Source organism: Cornus florida, unplaced genomic scaffold, assembly GCF_030987335.1.
Source record: "Cornus florida cultivar Cherokee Brave unplaced genomic scaffold, ASM3098733v1 CherokeeBrave_3.0.0_Hap2_Chr08, whole genome shotgun sequence".
Taxonomy (NCBI): domain Eukaryota; kingdom Viridiplantae; phylum Streptophyta; class Magnoliopsida; order Cornales; family Cornaceae; genus Cornus; species Cornus florida.
This window is the reverse complement of record NW_026775578.1, coordinates 34,758,244-34,781,064: the sequence shown is the minus strand read 5'-3', so window position 1 is coordinate 34,781,064 and position 22,821 is coordinate 34,758,244. Positions and strand designations below refer to the sequence as shown.

Here is a 22,821-nt window from a genome sequence, read left to right as displayed (position 1 = left end):
AGTCTAGTATGAATACTTAAAAAAAAACATCTCATTTGTTAATGAATGAACCATCCAAATATATGCATATATATGTGAACACATTTGAAACTTTATTGCTAAAGAGAAATGAACCAAAATAATTATAATTAAATTATATACATGTTTATTTTAAAAAACATTTTAAATATATTTTAAAATATTTTTCAACATTTTATATAATAAGAGCTATGAAGCACAGACACATAGGGTATGGGCGACGTACCAGTGTCGGACATGTGTCCGACACTCTTTTACAGGTGCCCAATTTTTTATTCTTTTTTTTTTCTTCAAGTTGGACACGCCGGAGGACACGACTGGGACACTTCTGAGGACATGGCAATTCAGATTTTTGTTAGGAAAAAAAATAAAGATGAAGATATGTGTGTGGATTGATCGAAGACAACACACCAAACACAACTATAGATTTAGAGATGGAGGGGATGAGAGATTACCTGGAAGAGAGAGGAAAGCAACAAAGAGGTGATGAAGAACCTGATGATCATGATTTGTTGGTGTAAATCAATCGAAGTCTACCAAGTCCCAATTTGATTCAGAGAATTAAAGAGAAATTTTTTTTTTAATGGTTCGATTGAACTTTTGTATGCATATTCATTCATATATCACTATATTGTAAAATAGAGCCATCAATGAATGACAAAAGATACAGAAAATTAAGAGACAGAAGAAATAGAAATGTCGCTTAGAGGAGAAAAAAGATAATCCGTCAATGTGGGAAGACCAAGAAGATAACATTAAAAACTTATCTCTTTTTAGATGTGTTTGGTTACAAATTTAGTATTGGATACAAATATATACTACTACTTATTTATTGTTTTTATTTTAATAGAAGTTTGGTTGGAATTAATATAAATGAGTTATGTCTATTAATATAAATACAATTATAAGTGAAATTAAAATTTTATATATAATACAAATATATATTATTATTTTATCGCCGTATCGTTGCCGTGTCCATGTCTTATTTTTTTAAAATTTGCCGTATCCGAGTGTCTGTGTCATATCGTACCCGTGTCGGTGTCTGTGCTTCATAGAATAAGAGTAATACTATCAAGAAAGTTCTTGATGATCAGAATTATTAGCTTTCTACATTTAATTATTGAATTGAGATAATTTTTTAAGAGAGATAATATTGACCCTCCACAAGTATCCTCAGTTTTTATCTCCAAATGAAATTACAAGAGGGTTCTTTGATTCTATGATTTTTAATACCATAATTGTACTTCCTTATTAGACTTTGGATTCTGGTTGTCAAATCTCTCTTTACCAAAATAGAAGCCATTAAACAACATTATCAAAAATAAAACAATAATACCAACACCAAAAGGGAAAAAATATGAGAGCACTTGTTGGTTTTATTTTTAGGAGTGTGTGTGTGTGTTGAACAAAGAGAGGAACTTGTGATTTTTCTTTTTGACCAAGAGAATACACACAAAAATAATAATAAAAAAGAAGTCAAAATTGAGAGAGCATCCAACACAAACACACCTTCCCATAGTCCAAAAATAAAAAATAAAAATAAAATCACCTACTAGGAATAAGTAAAAATTGCTAAAAAAATGAGACTTGAATTATAAAACAAATATATAGTAAAATAAAATTGTTAAAAAAAGAACATGAATCACATGAAAAAAATTTCTTGAAAATTTACCATTGCTTATTTATGAATTCGATCATAGGCACACAAAATTGACCATATTACATAACAAATGATTTGATTGACAACTCAAAATTATATATGTTCTTTATTTGAGCTAATCCTTTGAGCAAGAATTTCAAAACTACTCTATTATCAACAATTTAAAAACTAAGTATTATACATTCTAGCCTTTTTATTTATTTATTTATATATTATGATATTAAAAATTTGGAAAATGATTTTTGCACCTAATAGCTGCAGTGAATTGTTAGACATAATCTTTTAATTGGTCAATTATGTAACAAATAAGGAAGTAGAGCCCCCCACTTAGTTGTATTTGGTATAAATAATCAATTAAAAATTACTTGGTTAGACAATTTACTATAAGTGTTCTGTATGAATATTATTACTCTAAAAATTTAAGATCTAAACTTAGTGTGATGTATGGATTCTTTTGTAATTTCATTTAAAGAGATAAAGAGAATGGATTACCATAAGATAATTATGTAGTGCCAATATCAACTCATTTATTTTTAAGTTGATTCGATTAAAAATCAAATAAATTACTTAATACATCTTTTAATTAATATATTTAGGGCTTTACTAATCACAGTCGCCTTGCGTGACTGTAGCTTTATTTTATAGTCGTTTGTCCTATTATTATAGGAATCAGATCCCATTAAATACATTAAATGCATTAATTACTTATGTTTCTATTTTAGTGGAACTCTACAAACATTATTTTTTTAGACAAATATACCCTTTTAAATTATCTAACCTTTCTTCTCTCCCCTTTTCATCTATCCATATGAAAATGTGTGCGCGTGTGTATATATATATATATACACACACACACATGTGTATATTTCTTTTTACAACCTTTCTTCTCTCCCCTTTTTATCTATTCATATAAAAATGTGTGCGTGTATATTTCTTTTTACAACTCTCTTGGTGAATGAATTATTTATTTTTTTAAAAAAATTCATTTAAAGAAGGATATTTATTTTTACAACTATCCTTCTTTAAATGATTTTTTTTTTTTAAACAAATAATTTATTCACCAAGATAGTTGTAAAAAGAAATATACACGTGTGTGTGTGTGTGTATATATATATATATATATATATATATAAACTAATTTTGTATTTTTTAAAAATCTTAGAATCTATCTTCATCTTGTATATGGATTCTTTTTTCGTTCTCTTTTATTTTTTATTATTATTTTTTCTTTTCGGATTTTGTTCTAGCTCTTTTTTTCCTTTCGAATCCATCTCTTGAAAATGGATTATTCTAACTATAGTTTTTTTTTCCTTTTTCAGAATTTAGTAGTAGTTATTATATATATATATATATATATATATATATATATACACCTACGCATTTCCATATGGATATATATATATACAAACACACGAACACATTTCTATATGAATAGATTAAAGATGAGAGAAAAAGAAATATTAAATAATTTAAAAAGATATATTTATTTAAAAAAGTAATATCCGTAGAATTTCACTAAAATATAAACATAAGTAATTAAATGCATTTAAAACCACAGCGCGCTTTGATTAGCAAAGCCCATATATTTAATACAATGAGTTAATGACTCTTTCTATTACAAAACTGTCTTAATAGCAAAAATTGAATTGAGGACCCACTAAAATAGCTTCGTTAAACCAATAAAGAATATCCACATGTGACAAACCATACGCCGAGGCAGATCCCAAACCGGGTCCTTCCCGTGTCAAAGTCAGGTTCGGATATCGAAATCGTTAGTGGGCAATAATCCCACACGAACAATCTCATATACCACCCACCTTACATCCAATCTCAACACTACAAATCACTACTAAGTCCAGCGAACAATTCTCAATCCCCCAATAGATTTAATCCACGTGTCAAGACCATTAAAAACTTACTTTTACAATATCGCATCTGATAACCACTCACGTTTCGTATTCTTCACTCTGTTTTATATGCTCTGTAAACTCTGTGTTCCACTCTTAACCTCCTCTCTCACTCTCTCTCTCTAATATATATATTGCATATATATATATATATTCTCTATTGGCATACATAGTCTCTCGTTGCATCTATATATAACACACAGACAAAACACACATATATCACACACCTCTGTAACGCTCTGCAGGCCCGCTCTGCGGAAAAGCATACTGTTGTACAACTCTGTTTCAGACACGATATTCTCCCCCAAAAGCGCGTCGTGCAATGGCGGTGTTATTTCTACCATTTGATTTTCTCGCTTAATTCTTCTCTGGTTCGTATTTTTTCTTGCATTTTCTAGTTCAGTTTTCAATGGGGTTATAGCTAACAGGTAGTTTGATGTTTTCATTCTCTTAATTTTTCGCTTGGTAGACAAGAATACGGTTGAAAAAGGCAAGAACTATAACTGTTGGCAACTTTCTATCAAGGGTTAAGTGCCCGTTCCTTTTTTCCCCTGTTTTCTCGGCAGCCAAACAGAGCATTTGCTCTGTTATATACATGATAAGTAATTTTTTTTTTTTTTTTTTTTTGTGAGGTGTCGAACACTTCTGGAGTGGTTTTTTTCACGATGACACCTTTATTTTAGGGTGCATTTTGGGCATCCTGTAGAAAGGACATCTATGTATTGCATTTTCTAATCATCATCTGAAACAATACCCATAATTAATATATAACGTCTGCACATCTTTTAGAACATTTATATGTTACAACAGATGTTTTATTTTGTTATTTTACGCCACTGTTTTGTCATTCTTAGTTTTTTACTGTTTCTAATTTTTTAGCTTCAACACTTGTTTATTTTATAAATATATTTTGTTATTTTAATTATTTCTATTTCTGTTAGATTTTTTGCTGCTTCATATGAATAACCACTAAAAAAATAAGTTCATTTACTTATATTTGAAGGATATTTTTGTAAATTTAAATCAATAATCAATAAATTGATAGAAGCTTGGGATAATTGCAATTACTGTTATTATCTTTTCTGCGTTACGACGGATTGTTGGTTTTTTTTTTTTTTTTTTTTGGGTGTAGTTCAATCGATGTTTCGATTCCAGAAAACCCATCGCGAAACGACCCAATAATCAAAACTTAAAGTTGGTATTTAGTAGTTTTTAGTGATTAGGTTTATTATTATTATTATAGCTTTCCTAATGTTGTTAGTTTCAGGCAGTGGACCATGTTCTAGGACTCTCTTGTAAAGTATATTAGGGCATTTAGGATTTGGTGTGTTATAAGATAGCAAGACAAAAGATAGAGAAATAGTGAGGGTTTGGGGGTTGAATCTTGTAATCTTCTTTATTTTCACATAGTGAAATCTTGTATTCTTTGTGTGGTGGGTGTTTACTTTTCTGTGGATTTCTTAATTAAGTTTTTGGTTGTGTGGCGTGTGTTTACTTTTTTTTGTCGATTTCTTGATTAAGTTTTTGGTTGTGTGGTGTGTGTTTACTTTTCTATCGATTTTATGATTAAGTTTTTGGTTATAACAATTTCTGATAGGTTTTCTTACAGGGCAAATTGGGTTTGTTAGTTTCAAATAGGAAAAAAATTACATTATCTACTATTTGGATCAACGAGGAAAAAGGATCCATAGAGACACTCATCAATCAATTCAAACACTTGAGAATCGGGTAGGTAATATTCTCTCTTATTTGAAAGTAATATTCTATCTAATTTATGTTTTATTGTGTAATCTTAGATGAACATTTAAAGAAATTGATGAATGCATGGTTTGAAACTAATATTAGATTAAAAAAACCTATCAATTTTCATATATTTATACTAGCTACCCGGTGTGAAAATAAAATAAAATTGTTTGTGCATTGATTCCTTGAAATGATTTGCTTTAATGTTTTGTGAAGTTGTGACCCGAATTTTGTTTTAGGACTAGGTTCTAGGTCTAAAAACCGCAATAAAGAGAGTGAGATAAAGAGAGAGGGTTTGGGGGTTGAAACTTTTAATCTCCTATTTTTACATACTGAAATCTCGATGTTCATTGTGGACATAGGCTTTCTGTTGAACTACGTAAATCTTTGTATTATTTGTGTGGTGTGTGTCAATTTCTCTTGATTGTGTTCTCGTTTCGCGACATTTATCGTAGCATGTTTAACTATGTGGTGACGGCTAACATCTTCTAATGGCTTTATTTATGATGCTTATATTTCGTTTTCAACCTTTTTGGTGGTGTGGCGTGTAATATTCTTATTGAAGTGCTTGTTATTTACATGTATGTCTACTCATTTGGTTGGCATTATATTACTTCATATTCTTGTGTTAATGTAATTTATTTCATTTGATAGATTTGCTTATGAATATGTAATCATATATTAGGAGCTGTTTTTTTATCATTCATGTTTAATTATATATAAAATGAAGATATCATTTATAATGCAAAGTTCTTTCATGGAATTCTACCGAGTAGTTTGAGTGAGTTAGCTAATTATATTAAGGCTATGTTCGGCTGCATAAATTGGAGCATTGGAATTGGAATTGGAATTGGAATTGGTAGAATTGGAGAAAGTTTTGTTTTGCTTTTCTCTCCTCCAATTCCAATTCCAATTCCAATTCCAATTCCAAAGCTCTAATTCTATGCAGCCGAACACAGCCTAAAAAGAGCTCTTGTGAATTTAAAATGTGGATTGGCCTCACTTGTGATGAAGATTTGCCAATTACTTAAATCAGGAGAGTTTAGTTGGCTTATGAATTTTGGTTTGTATAGCACAACCCTTCTATTAATGTTAGTAGCCCTAAAACAAAATCTTTAGGCTCTTACAATTGTTTGGATTTTCAAAGAATGACAAAAGGAAAATAAAATACTTAAAAAAAATCTTTGTTTCCTTGGCATTTTTATTTTGCCTTCCCTCGTTCTCTCAAAGATCTAAATGGAGTCTTTGAGTATCTTTGTGTCTGCATTTGTTGGAGTTCTTTAGGTTGTCTTCAGTACAATTCATTCCATATTTTAGAGGAATCCAGTCATGATCTTTATGAATTTGAAGTAGAAGAAATATGTTAATGTTAGCGTTTGTAGTTTCACCACTCTAACATTCTGTCTTTTTGCTCTATTGTTTGGTCAAAGTTTCACCCAAACAACATTATCTCATAAAACCACCGATGTACAGTGTGCAAACATTCCTAGAGTCAATTAGTTATTTAGCCATAATGCCATATACACACCAACTCTACCCTATGTACTACAATGACTCTTATAACCAGCTCATTAATCCGCCTTGCTACCAATATCAAAACTCACTCACACAACCAACCCACCGGGTCCAACACAGCACTGTGCAGCTGCTCAATCAATCACAGAACCCAATAAATTGTCAAGAACAGCATCTCGGGGTTTAAAATAATTGAAGATCACATATAGAATCCTCAGGATTCTAATTCAGTTGTTCCCGGTGGTAACACTTGCATTACATATTTAATTACAACGATAGTGAACTTGCCAGATATTGCTATTGGAGTTCAATGTTCGGAGGCAACAAATTTCATAAGCAGTTGTTTGGGGTGATTGGTCACATTGGAATCTGCAAGGGTGATTGGTCACATTGGAATCTGCAAGGGTGATTGGTCACAGGATGTTGTGCAGCTGGAAAAGAGGGGTAGGGAATAGGGGTTTGTTCTGTTGTAGGTATTCAAGGAGTTGAAGCAGTCAATAGGTAATGATTGGGTGGTTTTAAACCACTAGTGGGACAGGAATATTAGTAGTATTCAGATTCTTGCACTTATTTAAGTTGTTAAGCAAAATTCAAGTAAAAACACACTCTTTTGAATCAAGGCCCTTGTGCTCTGTACATAACCTTAACTGCTATTATAATAAAAACAGACGTGGGTATATTACTCTGTCTTGTCATGTGCTTCTTTCTCTGTATCTATGCTTCTGGAGTGGTGGTATTTTGCTATTTGAGATGGTGATGATGGTCGGTAGTGTACGCTATTTGTGGCAGCAATCGTGGTGAGATCGACAGAATTAATGATAGCTGCCTCTACCATGGTGAGTTTAGAATGAACCTGTCAATGAAGAAACCTTTCATTGGCTAAAGAGTGAGTAGAGAGAGAATGGAAAATAAACAAGAGTTGCAGAGGGGAAACAAAGTTTAGAAGGGAAATAGCTAGAGTTACTGAGCAGAAAGATTAGAGAGAATTAAATTATTAAATGATGCTTTTTAACTAATGGCATTATTTTGTATTATAGCAGAATATTAATTTTTAATTTTTGGGGGTTTAATTTAAACAGAAAGAACTTCGTATTAGTGACAACCAATTGCTAGTATGGTGATATGATGTTGTGGACTAAATTGTATATTTTGTACCATTTAGGGGTTAAGTTGGCACATTGGAGGTAAATTGCAAAACCTTGTTGTTTATATTCTTCGTCTTCCACTTTTTTAAGCCAACGTTTCCAATTTATTGATGTGTTTGCATAATTGTGTTACATGAGTTCATTTCATCCTTATTACACACGCTCACAGATTTGTAAGGTGAAAAACAATCAGTTCTATAGTAGTGATGAATCTATTTGTTTATATTGCTGTTAATTGTTTTTTGCTCCAACTCTTTTTCTTTCAAGGAATTATTGACGAGGGAAACATACCTTTAAATGCCTCAGAAACAAACTGGAAAATATGTCATTTTAGTAGAACATCTTTATTCCACCTCTTTGTAACTAATTAATAAATTCCATAAACTCTTCTCAAATGCTGTGGATGTCTTATAAGCCTGGCAAATGTAGGTACCATTTTTATGGGCGGGGGAGTCTGCATCAGAAAGAAACAAGTAGCTGCCAAATTGATACCATAATCAGGTAGCAAGCTTTTGGATAATTGATGGCACCCAATCCAAAAGTTGCAAAGGCCTTCAGTGCAATGAATGACTTGGGCATTTCTGCAGAAACCGTGAAACCAGTTCTCAAGAACCTTCTTAGATTGTATGACAAAAGATGGGAACTTATTGAGGAGGATAACTATCGTACTCTTGCTGATGCTATATTTGAATCCGGGGATGATAAGGTTTACTCTTGTATTACAATATATTTAACGAGTCATTTATATAATTTCCTCTGTTTAATATTTAAAACTTTCTTGTATTATATCCCTTTCCTTTCATTTTCAACTTAACCAAGTAAAATTCATTTGTTTCTATCTATGCCCTGTAACCACATAGATGTGCTGTTATAGCTATTCCCATTTCAGCATCTATCCTCATCAGATAGGAGAAGAGACTTATAAATGCATTCATACTAGCTGTCACCTGCAGATGCTATCATAATATTGGTTCAAGTCACCCATTAATTATACTTAATGCATGGCTGCATTGTTATTAATATGCGATCACAATCTTCCAATTGATTAGTCTTGAAGTATTCTAATACATTTGGTCTCCCAACCTTTTCTGAATAGCAAAGGGAATATGAGAGGAAAGACGTTATGGTGCATCATGGGTCAGAACCTCCATTTAAGAAACTGCATGTGGCACAGCAGGAAGATCAGGTTTCATCCACAGTGGACAATGCAAACACAATGTTAGATCTAGATGAGGACAATATATCACAAACTTCAATTCTACCAAAACTGCAGGAGTTATCTCAATCATGTCTGAAAGACCAGAGAAGTATATCTAGTTCTCATTTGCTTCAGCCACCCATTAATGACAAAGGGAAGGATCCCATTTCATCTCACTTTGTTCCCAGTAATAGGAAATCATCTTTTGATAGAGCATCATCTACATTTCTGTCTAATCCAGCAATGGATGGACTTGGTTATGATCATATTCGGAAAGAAAAGATGCCTAAAGATAATCGTCCACATTTTGCAGTACCCACATCGATGATCCATTCAGGTATTTTATCTATAACTTAAATTTGACCTGCAATAAGATTATAAGACTTATAGCATGTTTGTGTACATAATTTCTGTGATGTCCACAAAAATTTATCAGTAGCCATTATTATATATTCAATTTCAGACTAATTCTTAATTTTATTGTTTTACTTTACCCTGCACTGAAGAGGATGTAAATGGAAATCTAAAGGAACAATAGAACTATTTTTCATGAGTCTTTGTGCTTGTAGGATTAAAGCTGCATCCCTGATTCTAGAATTTTCAGTATTTAAACGTAAAACCACTGAAATTCAGATTAGGCTAATGTCTCGGTATTAAAAACCTCCCTTCAGATAGAAAAATTTGGCTTAAAGGTGCGACTTGAAAACCATGGCTGCAGCAAATAAATAGCTACAGCAAAGGTAGAAGGGTTGCAAATTGAAGAGCTTTTGAGGAGCCAAAAATATTGAGCAGTGCTCTTCTACATCTCTTTTTTCCTGATTGTTGCATCTGCCTACCTGTTATCAAACATTGCCCTGCAGCTTCCAGTTAACTAGATGACAATAATATTATATTTGCTTAATTGACCTTAAACTGAGTGAAGGCAGCAGCCCTACGTACTCTGACGTCTTGTTCATTGGTGGTAATCTGTTGATCATTATGATTTAAACCGATTCAAACACTTCAGTTGAACAAGGCAAAAGGTGTGGTAGACACTACACAGTTATTTTATGCTCCTATAGCCAGCCAGTGGCTTGAACCGTGTCAACTTTAGAGGAAATACACTATGTTTCTTATCTTCTTTCTTTGATCCAAGGAAATTCAGCAAAAGCTTCATAAGTTTAATTATAAGAACTAAGAAATTCTTAAAAATACTTATATAAATAAAAGCACTAAGAAATTATTTACCGACTTCAAATGCTCTCCTATTGGACTTGCATTAACTATGATGTATTAGTCAAAGTATACTGGATCATTCCTGACATGCTGGCTTTGTTTTTGTCTTGTCTTTCCAGGTTCGTTGGAGGGTTCTTCAACTGTAGTTGATTCTGTCAAATATTTTATGACCCAAAATGCGGATAATGGCAATAAAGTTGATGGCACAGCAGCCAATTATGGCACAGACTCTGAAGGTAGTTTTGATATTGCTTCATCACCATTTGGAGAGGTGAAAGTGAAACTATATTTGGACTGTAATTCTGCCCTTGGACAACCGAATTTTCACTGTCCAAATTTTGATGCAGTTGTGAAATACGTGGAGAATAAATATCTAAGATCGTACAAGATTGTTGGGCCTCAATTTTCAGTAATGAAGTTATTGAAAGAACTATGTGAAAGTTATTTGGAACTGGGTACTGATTCTGCTGATAGGTTTCTTGTAAAAAGATCTGGTGATTGTGATGGACGCATTCGGGAGCACAGCAGAGAAATTCTTAGAACTGGTAGTTTGGGGAGGGAATTGAACAAAAAGGAATTGAGCTTTTCTGGATCTTCAAGTTCACGTAGTTTGGTGATTGCTGAGCAGCAACCTACAGCTCATGGTAAAAAGCGGTCCTTTCGTAGAATCAGTGATATGGCAAAAGGTATGGAAAAGGTGAAAATTTCATTGATAGATGAAATCGGCAATGAGCATGTACCAAATTTCATTTACATACCCCAAAATACAATATATCAAAATGCATATATACATTTCTCTCTGGCTCGTATTGCGGATGAGGATTGCTGTTCAGATTGTTCAGGGGATTGTCTTTCATTTTCTGTACCTTGTGCATGTGCTCGCGACACGGGGGGAGAGTTTGCCTACACACCCCAAGGCTTGCTGAAAGAAGAATTTCTGACTGCTTGTATTTCTATGAATCAAGAACCTCAAAAACACTATAACTTTTATTGTGAAGATTGCCCACTAGAGAGGGCTAAGAATGGGTACAGGCCTGAACCATGTAAGGGCCATTTAGTGAGGAAGTTTATCAAAGAGTGCTGGAGAAAATGTGGTTGCAACTTACAGTGTGGGAATCGTGTTGTACAGCGAGGCATTGCCTGCAATTTGCAGGTGAGCTAGTGTGTTTGGCAATTCTTTTTCCCCCTCTTATGCTTCAACCACCCGTTAGATGTTTTCAACCCAAAATATATGTTCTGAATGCATTTCTTACTAAAAGCAGGCAATGGTTCCTTAGTGAATTCAGTAAATGCTTTGCTAAATATTGGAAAATAAGCGATTCATTGATAATTTGCTATTTTTTCAGTAGTGAAGACATCTAATTGAAACCACTGAAGTTATATAACTTGCTAGTTGTAGTCACTCAACTTCCTAGACAAAAAAGTAGAAGGAAGTTGTTCAACCACGAAGTTTTTGAACTCGTGCCACACCATCGTTAGCTCTTTCAATTTAGCAGTCTTCTATTATTTTGTTTTGTAACTGTTAAAATTTACTTTTATTTTTTAGGTGTTTTTAACCAATGATGGTAAAGGATGGGGTCTTCGAACACTTGAGGAATTGCCTAAAGGTGCTTTTGTCTGTGAATATGTTGGAGAAATTTTGACCAACATGGAATTGTACGAGAGGAATAACCAAAGCAGTGGCAATTTGAGACATACATACCCTGTGCTACTTGATGCAGATTGGGGTTCGGAAGGAGTTTTAAAGGATGAAGATGCACTTTGTTTGGATGCAACATATTATGGAAATGTTGCAAGATTTATAAATCATAGGTAATATCTTTACGTGGATCCTTCTCTTTGAATATATATATATATATATGTCAACTCTCCCTATGGATTGCACAACGTGAATTACTTAAACACAGACCTTCCGAAAAAAAGGAAAAAAAAAAATTACTTAAACACCCAGGCCACAAATTTTTTTTTTTTTTTTCTTTTCTGGTTGAAGAAAGGATGTTGGCATGGTAGGGTAATAGTAATTTTAGTTATTTAATGTAATTTTAGTAAATCAGACTAACATGCAAACGAAATCTTACATTTAAAACTACAGTAGTGGAAACATATCTCAACTATATATTTATTGTTTGTGTGTGTGTGTTTATATATATATATATATATATATATATGTGACATAGAAGGAGAGGGTAGAAGAAGTAAAGGAGTGAATCAAGTTCTGACTTGATGCTATCATAAGAAGCTTAAGGAAAAGCAAATATCAATAGAAGGAAAGTTAAGAAATTGGTTTCAGAAATTAAGTTTTAGTTTGACTGCAATCCATATTTTATCTTTGTTTTCTTATATTCTTGGAGTTGATGGTGTTTTGGCAATTTCTAGATTAACTGGACAAATAGGGTGCTGTAGCACTCATGGTTCACACATCTGATTTTGGGAAGTACTACTAGACTGTTACCCAAGGCTCTAATCATGTTAGAGTGCATAGATCAATTTGACATAGAGGTGGTTTGAATATGTCTTATGGATTTTAATTTGAAATTAACTAAGTTTAAAATTACCATTAAGTTTAATTTGGAATCCAGCTAGTTAGCTCAATTGAAGTCTCAATTGCACCCACAAAAACATATAAAGCAAAAATTAAAAAGAGTAGAGACCTGATTTTTATGTAGAAAACTCAAGAAAGAGAAAAACCGCCGGACCTAATCCAGACAGATTAAAATCAGCTATGTGAGAAAGAGGTTAAAACTAAGTTCCCAAATTCCACCCTAGAATCACCTAGTCCTTCCCAAGTCAGGCTTATGGAAGATCCTTTCAGCCGCTACTCCATTTATGCACTCTATCAACTTCCGATCCCCACGTCTAGTGACATCTGTTGAACTTTTTCTTTATGAACTACTCGGTTGATGCTCTTTTTGGTAGTTTCAATTTTGCTCCTTACTTGGATTTTCTCAATCACATATAATGTGGTAATCTAATAAGAACCCTATATTGATTTTCAAAACTTTCTCTCTCTAAAGATATAAATTCTATCGGTAATATGTAAAGAGTAAAAGCTCTGACGAGATCCTAGACTGACAATAACCCCATATCGTCAATTAGAAGATCCATGTATGTGGTATGATGAATAGAATCCTAGTAGAAGTCTGATTTAAGATAGTTTCCAAAAATGTAGTTCTACAGGGTGTGATTGATTGACACACGCTGCCATAGTTTTTTAATGGATTGAGATTTTGATCGAAGCTTACTAGAATACAATAAGAATTTTACTACAAATCTCAATCAATTCGATCGATGTTCACGGTTTTAAATCATTTTATTAAAAACCCTATTTTTGATAAATGAGATTAAAACATATTTTAAAGCCTTCTAAAGATCATACCTTGGTCATAATTGATATCTATGGTCTCAACTTACCTTAATCTAGATATGTGATCAAGCTTTGAGAGATTTGCGCCTTTTTATTTGACAATCTTTGTATCCATCTTCTTTTGTGGTTGACCTTTTCTTCTGGCTTTGACACACATTGCAATCCAAGTGCTTTCAGTATTTTCAGAGACCAAAGATGTTCTGTTAGTATCTTGTGTGGCTGACCTTCTCTTCTAAAAGAAAATTGATGATATGTTATGCTGTGAGAACAGAAGTGAAAGCAATAAAGAAATCTTGATAACACACATAAGTTAATCCTTGGAGGAGAGCATCATCAAATCCACAATCAGCAATGAAATATAGCACTTCTTTTGGAACTGTATGATACATGATATGACACCCAATAGACACCTAATTTTGATACATTTTGTTTTGTAATTCTTCGGCCTGTAGTTTGGCTTGTTGGTTTTTCATTATTTGTGTATTTTCATACTCCCTTGTCCAATCTGCCCATGTTAACCACCATCTACTTTAAAAGCTTAAGTTGTTAGAGAGGGTGTAACTATTTAAATCCTCTAACACGCCCTCTCATGTGTGGCCTTGTTTTGGTCCAACATGTGTTTCAATTTTACTTATTAGGGTGACAGTGAGGTTTGAACTCGGGCCCTTGCCTCCTCTGATACCATATTGATCACCATTTACTGTAAAAGCTTAAACTGTTAGAGAGGGTGTAGCTTTTTAAATCCTCTTAACAGCCCGCAATAATTAAGAAACCTTGTATTTAATTGATGCAAGTGGTACCAGTTTCTATATGCTTCTCTTTTGTGTAAATACTTAAAGACATCTTATATCACTGCGCTAGGGGCAATGACGCAGTCAGTGAGGTTTTAACCGAGGTGTGTCAATTTCTGGTTGAAAATTACTTTTAAACCCCCATTTGACCTGGCCTTAGCCCTGGGCCATTATGAAAATCTGAAGTGCTTCCTTCTTGGGTAAAGCCCTGCAAAAAAAGAAAAAGAATAATTGATAAAAGCTAGTTTTGTGAGACACCTTATATCACTGCGCTAGGGGCAATGATGCAGTCAGTGAGGTTTTAACTGAGGTGTGTCAATATCTGGTTGAAAATTACTTTTAAACCCCCTCTCTGACCTGGCTTTAGCCCTGGCCATTGAGAAAATCTGGAAGTGCTCCCTTCTTGGGTAAAGCCCTGCAAAAAAAGAAAAAGAATAATTGATAAAAGTTGGTTTTGTGAGAATATTATAGTCAGCTTACAATCTTACTTTAAGAAGTTATTACACTCTTTAATATAACTAATTTTCCTTCTGTTTTATTCAAGATGATATAATCTCAGTATTCTTATTTTTTTTTGGCAATCTAGATGCTTTGATGGAAACTTGCTTGAGATTCCAGTAGAAGTGGAGACCCCCGATCACCACTATTACCATGTATGGGTTGACTTACTTTTGCAAATGGTTTCATGCATAAGTTGCTTTTAAGGGTACTAATAACCATTTCTTGAGAAGAATCACTAAAGAGCATATCTGTGTGCCTTTTATGCAGCTTGCCTTTTTCACTAAAAGAAAAGTGGATGCTTTGGAGGAACTGACATGGGTAAGTGGATTTAAGTGGTTCTACAATTGAATTATGGTGGTTCATTTGACATATGAATTGTAGATAATGTTATCAGTCTGCAATAGCCTCTAATTAGGGATTTAGGTTATATTATAAACTTAGTTTTATAGTATTTTACTGGTTGAACTTTAGTTGCCCTTAGAATTAGTTCTAGATATGCAATAATTACATAACAAGTCATGCTTCAGACCATTAACTTAATTTATGCTTAAAAAATACATAGTCTAGCTCACCTTATGCCTTAGATAGTGAACACCATCAATGCATCAAAATAATGGTCTAACTCTCATAAGAGGCCTTGGCAAAAGCCCTTACCATGGGTTTTACATATTTGCTTCATGGAGGCAACCTTGAAGTTGTGAGATGAATGGGATCCTTTTCTGTCAGCTAATGTCACTTATCTCCCCTCATGCTTTAGATTGTGGATTTCTTTGCTTCTTCAGGGGCCAAAGATTAGGGGGGATTTTTGGTCCAATATTGATAATGCTGATTTTTTTTTGCGAAGATGGTGCTACCACACTGGTTGCACTTAGAAAGCTGTTTTCCCCCATGGGAGGATTAGGAATTTGGAGTTTAAGGAGTTATGGGTTTCTTGTTTTGTAGCTTTAGTTTTTGGACATTGTACTTCTCTACAAACTGGATTTCTCAGTTTCTTATGTTTTCTGCTATTCTTTTCTTACTGTCCTTCTCTGTAAATATTATTGGTTTTGTATTAAAAGGAAGAAAAAGTGCATTATGGCTTGGTATAATTATGGAGCACTTGTCCCTACTGAGCGTCAAACTATGTATGATACCTGTTCCCACACTTGCAAAATTATCCACCTTTGTTCACTTCCAAAGTTCCAAACATGTTTAAGAAGTTATATAGTCTATTTTTGTTAGCAGAGATTTGATAGCCACGAATCATAGTTTTTGACTTTATTTACGCACATGTCTAGCCATAGAATATGTTGTGATTTTATTTAATTTCCTTTTTTTGTAATATGAGCATTTGCTCTTTTTTATCTATAAATATTAGAGTTGTGAATGAGTGATTTATCTCATTCAAGTTTTTTATACATTCTCTTCTCTTTCTTCTATATTGTATTTCTTCTATCTTGTATTTCTTTTTGGTATTAGAGCCAGGGTGGTCCAACTGCAACGAGGGCGTTGTAAGATTGGCACCACCCATTCAAGAATGGTCTAAGGAGACATTGTTGATGATTTGTGGTATAAGGAGACATTGTTGATGATTTGTGGTCTAAGGAGACATCGTTGATTCTTCCATCTACATACTTTACATATTTTAAACATATGTATGAAGGAGAATGGTTTGAGGAGACATTGTTGATTCGTCCATCTACATATTTTAGATATATGTATGAAGGAAAATGATCTGTGGAGATATTTTTGTTTTTTTATGATCTGAGGAGACATGGTTGGTTGTTTATAGTCTGAGGAGACATTGATTGGTTATTGTCTGAGGAGACATTGATTGTTTATGGTCTGAGGAGACGCATTGATTAGTTGATCGACACTTAGATTGTGTTTGAAGATGTATTGTCCAAGTTGAGCATCTCAAATTTCCACGCACTAACTTGAGGGGGAGTGTTAGCAGAGATATGACAACCACAAATTATGGAATGACTCACCATATTAGCAAAGATTTGATAGTCACGAATCATGGAGTTTGACTTTATTTACGCATATGTTTAGTCACAGAATATGTTTTAACTTGATTTAATTTCCTTTCTTGTGATATGAGCATGTGCTCTTTTTATTATAAATACTAGAGTTGTGAATGAGTGATTTATCTCATTCAAGTTTTTTACACATTTCTCTTTTCTTTCTTTTATATTGTATTTCTTCTATTTTCATGTCGATGATTTTATTCGGAGTCCTGTGTGCATACTATATAGTTTTTAAATAGAATACATCCACCAACGCATAAAGCCATGACTCATGGGAATTTGCCACGTTCAAATTCCCGTGTTTGTTCTGATTCTTTTAGAGTAGTTGTTTATTTTATTTTATTTTCTCTTAGATCTTAAGTAATAATATAAAATTAAAATTTTAAAATAAAATAATGTAATTGCAATGATTTTTGTTTTGGTGCATTTATAATGTGCATTTTTAAGAGCCTATCTGAATGATATGAGAAAATAAATGGAGAGAAGATTGGTTAACCACCTATAAATGAGGTTGTCAATTGTCGAGCAATTCTTTTTCTTCTCACTTTAAATTATAACAAATAATTATAGTCATATATATATATATATATATATATATATATATAGTAACTAATATATTGTAGCAAGGACTACAACACTTTCTTTGTTTTTTATTAGATTTGAATTTTTGAAAGCAAGACTAAAGACTTTGAAGGGTCACAAGTAACTTTTTTTCCCAAACCACCTTTAATTACCATAGATGAGTAATATAAAAGGGAATTTAAAAAAAATTTGGGACGCCAACTTTAACTTTCCTATACAAAATTACCATTAATAAATATAAATAATTACCAGTAATAGAGTTTTGAGAAAAAATGGAGGCGGCCAACACTAGTTTTTCTATACAAAATTACCATTAATAACTATAAATTATTAATATTAATAGAGTTTTGAGGAAAACTCTATTAATATTACACAAGTAAGGAGACCCTTTTCTTTTACCACATCTCATTTAATTTGGGTAACAATTGAGTATATTCTTATAAAACAACAATATTAAACATTACATTATTATTAATATAATGTATTTAAATGCATACTAAATGTCTATGTACCTGTATCCTACTTTTAGATATATATCCTTGTACCTAAAATTTGGGATTTGTGTAGGTTTGACACTTGGACACGCACCTGTTTGAGTGTTTCTCAATTTCATCATAGTGCTTTATTTGAGGTGGAGGTATAAAGAGATCCTTGTTCAAGGTGGATCTATGGAGAAGCACGCGAAGGTGAAGACATAGTTTGATCACGTGTTGATTACGTGAATGATTTGGGAGGTTGAAGATTTGTAGACTTGATTTTGGCTACTGCCAAAGTTGAACCAGTTTAAATGGGGTTGAACCGGTTCAACTTAGACAGTGAGTTATTGGAAGCTGTGAGAAACAGTTTTCCAATCAGTTTTGAAACCTAGAAGACTTGGGGAAAAGACTGATGATTTGGGGAAAGTGTTGTACCTACTATTTTAGAGATGAAGATGGATATGGTAACTCCTTGTAGGCAAGTTGGGGAATACTTGTCCAACAAGGAATTGGGTTTTGAAGACTCTATAAGTTTAGAGAGAGAAAATTGTAGAGAGAAAGAGAGTTGAGATTGTGAGGAAGAAAAGAGTGTGTAATCAAGTTTATTGAAGTAAAGTTAGTCGTTCTTTGCCCATGGACTAGGCAATTTTCCAAACCACGTAAATCTTGTTTTGCTTGTGTGTGTGTGCTTTTTATCTGTTATATTTGTCAATTGTCCTAACAGCACCTGCACCCGATACAGTTACCTTGGTCCGGGTAACATTTTATATGTAGGATTTTTGGGGCACAAACATCTGAGATAATTTTTATATAGTCGTCCATATGAATTGCATACTTGTGTAATTACCCTTAGACCCTCCTATTACACTTTATTGGATTTTCATGTGCTCAATGTTATGCAACGATTAGGGGCAATAGAAAAGTACTCTTTGCTGTAAATATTGGGGTTGAGGTGGTTACCCAAGTGGCTTCTATTGTCCTGCAGACTCTAGGGCATGCACGAAAATTCTTCCTGATATATTACTGCACCATGATCATTCTCTCATAACTTCCTCTTATTTGAGTAGGCTGTGCATCGTGGTAGCATACATAATTTTTCCTTTCAGTTGGTAAGAAACACACACCCTACAAATAAACCTGCTACAAACCGATTATTGACCTAATGGGGATTAGAAACCTCAACCTCCCATGTGGAAGGAGATGCCACGTATGGTAAATGCTCAGTGTGATCTTAGTATTTTAAATGCTTGCTAATTTATATGCAATAATTACATTGCTAAGTTGAGTCCTAATTCGATTGGAATTTTGGTGAAGATAACTGGAATGACAACTTTTTTTGGTAAGTGGAATGGCAAATTGTTTGGAACTCCTTTCTGATCTATATGATATCAATTTGCAGGATTATGGGATTGACTTTGATGATCATAATCATCCTATTAAAGCGTTTCAGTGTTGCTGTGGAAGTGCATTCTGCCGAAGCAGAAAAAAATGGTTAGTATGCCTCATCTTTTAGTATGATGCCCATGGGGTGTGTGCGTCTGCGCGCCCTTAATGATTTTAGAGCTGCTTAGACCTCTTGCCATTATCATATCAATGCCCATGTAGGACTTATCAAAAAAGATATATATCAAAGCCCATATAGGAAACACCATAATTGGAGGCAAAACTTGAATTTATTCAGTAGTGGGCTTGTATTAGTAATTGGCATTAAGCACCTAATCATTATCTGCTTTCATTCTTGTGCCCTTAAACTTTCCCGAGGGGCCACCATCTCTGATCAAAATCATCTCCTAAATCTATTCCACAACCCCCCCACCCACCCACACACACACACACACACACATCCTTAACTTTTTTGTTCTTCTGGCCTCCCCTATTTTCCACAGATGTTCATGCAGTGCCACACTCAAATTTCTACCATGTGATTCCATCCTAGGAGTGACAAAATTGGACATGACCCGCCAATACGACTTGAGCCCAACAAGGAATTAGCAGGGTTGGGTTAACATTAATCTTGCTCGTGTCATAAGTCATGTAAACCCATTTAATTATTTGTGTTGTGTTTGGGTTTGAGAACTCAAGCTGTTTACAACTGATTTTACCTTTTTAATTGATTGTGTTAAGTTCCCAATTCACCCTATGACCTATTTCAACCTTATTAATTTATTTTAGCTCAACATGTCATTTCAACCCTTTTAAAAAGTACCAACACAATAAATCAATATAGGTATTTTTGTCAATTCACGGTAATGTGATTTTTTAAAATTTGTATTCAATTTTATTAAGCCTTTTGTTATATTTGTATTTTATTGTTAACAAAAATATTAAACAAGTCACTAAACAGGTGGTGTCACGGGATACACGACTCATTTAATTGAAACAGGTTACACTGGATGTGATGTGCTACCCGTTTGATAAATGGATTGTGTTCGTGTCCAGGTTCTCTGACATGAATAATAAACTAGTTTTTGGATTGACACTTATGACATAATACCTTGTCTCAACACAACATGATCATGACTCGTTAAACATGATTTGCCACCCCTAAATGCTTGTCCTCCTCACTAGGTGTACCAAATTTCCAAGCAAATAGCTCATGTCATTTTTTTTTTTTTTTTCCTTCGGTAATTAATTGCTCATGTCATTGACCATTTTAAATTTTGGTTGGAAAATTTGTAAATTGATTATTTATAAATTACCCTAGTAGATATTAGTTTTACTAATTTTCTATTAACTGGTATGAAACATTATACTATGATTAAAAACTATGCTCGGTGACTTGTTAATACCTTAATACTACAGCATAAAAAAAGAATTAAAAAAAATACTTAATACTATAAACTATATTATTTCTTATAGTAAATTTGTAAACTACAATAAGTACTAGTAATTAAAAGTTTTCAATTAATAGCAATCTAATATACTAAGTTGATAATAATAATAATAGACATTTATACTTCATACAGTTAATACTGTAGGATATCTCAATGTACACTATAGGATATCACCAACATGAACACAAATGAAATCTTGAATTGTGTAATATAGAAAGAAAATGAAAGACTTATATTATTCTTGGCTCTGAGGCATATAAAGAATGCTTTCTTGTAAATGCATTAAGGTGAAGAACCTTTGTGATCAGCTGGAGGCTTTTGGTATGAAGATTTTAAAAGAACAGAATGTCACTTGGCATAAGTATGCTCTTGACCCTTTGTCTCTTAGTGGTTAGGACATTGTCTTTTCATGTCAAAGACACAGGTTTCATTCCCTAGAGGGGAAAATGTGGTTTTTTTATACCTTTGTGCAGATTTTCTGTCTATGAGGCCATTACGGCTCTGCCAAACCCAAGACATGTGAAATATTGGCCAATCCCATTGTTGTTGTTGTTGAGATATGAAAGAAGTGGTGAGGCAGTTCATAGAAGAACATAAATTCCATGTGCTTGACATTATTAACTGGTTCTAAGATATGAAAACTTGTAGCCAGACATTGTTTAGTACTTTTTGTTATCGCTAACTATTACTAATTTTTTTTTTACAGGAACTAATTCAAGTGTCAGAGACTCACACCACTTAGACAACCAACTGGTTGGATAATCAAACCTCAAACAAGTTGAATTCTTGTTCTTTTACAGAGCTTGGTAGAATGAATTATTGAGCGTCAAAGCTGCCTTGTTTGCAATGTCAAGGCATATGATACAGAACAGAGGAATTCAGCAAGAATTTTGTAAGCCAAACCTGTGCAGAGGCCATTTTTGGGGACATTATCACATAAAGATTTTTGTAGAATCAATGGATATGATGTAGGCATTTGAATCAGCTGGTTGACTATTGTTTTTCGTTTTTTCTTTTCTACATTTTAGATCCTCCACAGAAATGAACTTTTAGTCGGATAATGTTTCGGAAGCTATGAAGCTAAGACTAGTTCGAGCCTCCCTTGTTTTGTTGTTTGTACAATCAAACTTGAGTTTTGTAGCAATTATCAAAAAAGAAGTGGGAAAAAGGACCCCCAAAAAAAAAAAAAAAATAGTTAGTAAATTTCTGGTGTATGATCTATCTATAGTGATGAACAAGCATGTTTAAAAATGACCAGAAAATTAACAAATGTGCTGAAAATTAGTTCTTTTGATATATATATGTGTGTTTGTGTGTGTGTATATATATATATATATTTGTCTTTTATCATTATGCTTCTTCATTTGTGCACTTGATATGGCTGTATTATAGTTTTTGTGAGATATTTGAATTGATGAGTTGGCAAATGTTCAGGTACTTCTTTTGTGGTCTTTCAAGATTCTACAATATATATATATATATATATATATATATATATATATATGCATAAACTTTTACAAAGATATTTCAATAGCAAAGAATTTATTTATTACTTTCGCTTTACTTTATATATATATATATATATATATATGCATAAACTTTTACAAAGATATTTCAATAGCAAAGAATTTTTTTTTCTTTCGCTTTACTTTATATATATATATATAAAGTAAAGCGAAAGTAATAAATAAATTCTTTGCTATTGAAATATCTTTGTAAAAGTTTATGCATATTAGATCATGGATGGTAACCTAGTGATATCTCAAAGAGTGGGGGTGGTCAAGTCTTCACATGAAAAAGTGCAAGTGCACATCTCTTACTATTCTTCCTTTGCAATCTACAATAACAAATCCTTGTAGACTG

The 22,821-nt window shown here is 33.1% G+C and overlaps 1 protein-coding gene and 2 non-coding genes across 3 annotated transcripts; all 3 read left to right on the top strand.

Moving 5' to 3' along the window:
* Positions 1 to 4,638: 4,638 nt before the first annotated feature.
* On the top strand, positions 4,639 to 22,258 carry LOC132271260 (probable inactive histone-lysine N-methyltransferase SUVR2). The gene is made up of 9 exons (XM_059772582.1): positions 4,639 to 5,313; positions 8,418 to 8,694; positions 9,085 to 9,523; positions 10,521 to 11,554; positions 11,948 to 12,213; positions 15,143 to 15,209; positions 15,325 to 15,375; positions 19,524 to 19,615; positions 21,665 to 22,258. Exons 2-9 carry the CDS (start codon positions 8,512 to 8,514, stop codon positions 21,669 to 21,671), a joined length of 2,139 nt encoding a protein of 712 aa, XP_059628565.1. The 5' UTR covers positions 4,639 to 5,313; positions 8,418 to 8,511; the 3' UTR covers positions 21,672 to 22,258.
* Positions 14,614 to 14,763, top strand: LOC132271989 (U4 spliceosomal RNA). Its single transcript, XR_009469939.1, has one exon. It is a non-coding gene; the product is annotated as a U4 spliceosomal RNA (small nuclear RNA).
* On the top strand, positions 14,820 to 14,971 carry LOC132271991 (U4 spliceosomal RNA). Its single transcript, XR_009469940.1, has one exon. It is a non-coding gene; the product is annotated as a U4 spliceosomal RNA (small nuclear RNA).
* Positions 22,259 to 22,821: the final 563 nt, after the last annotated feature.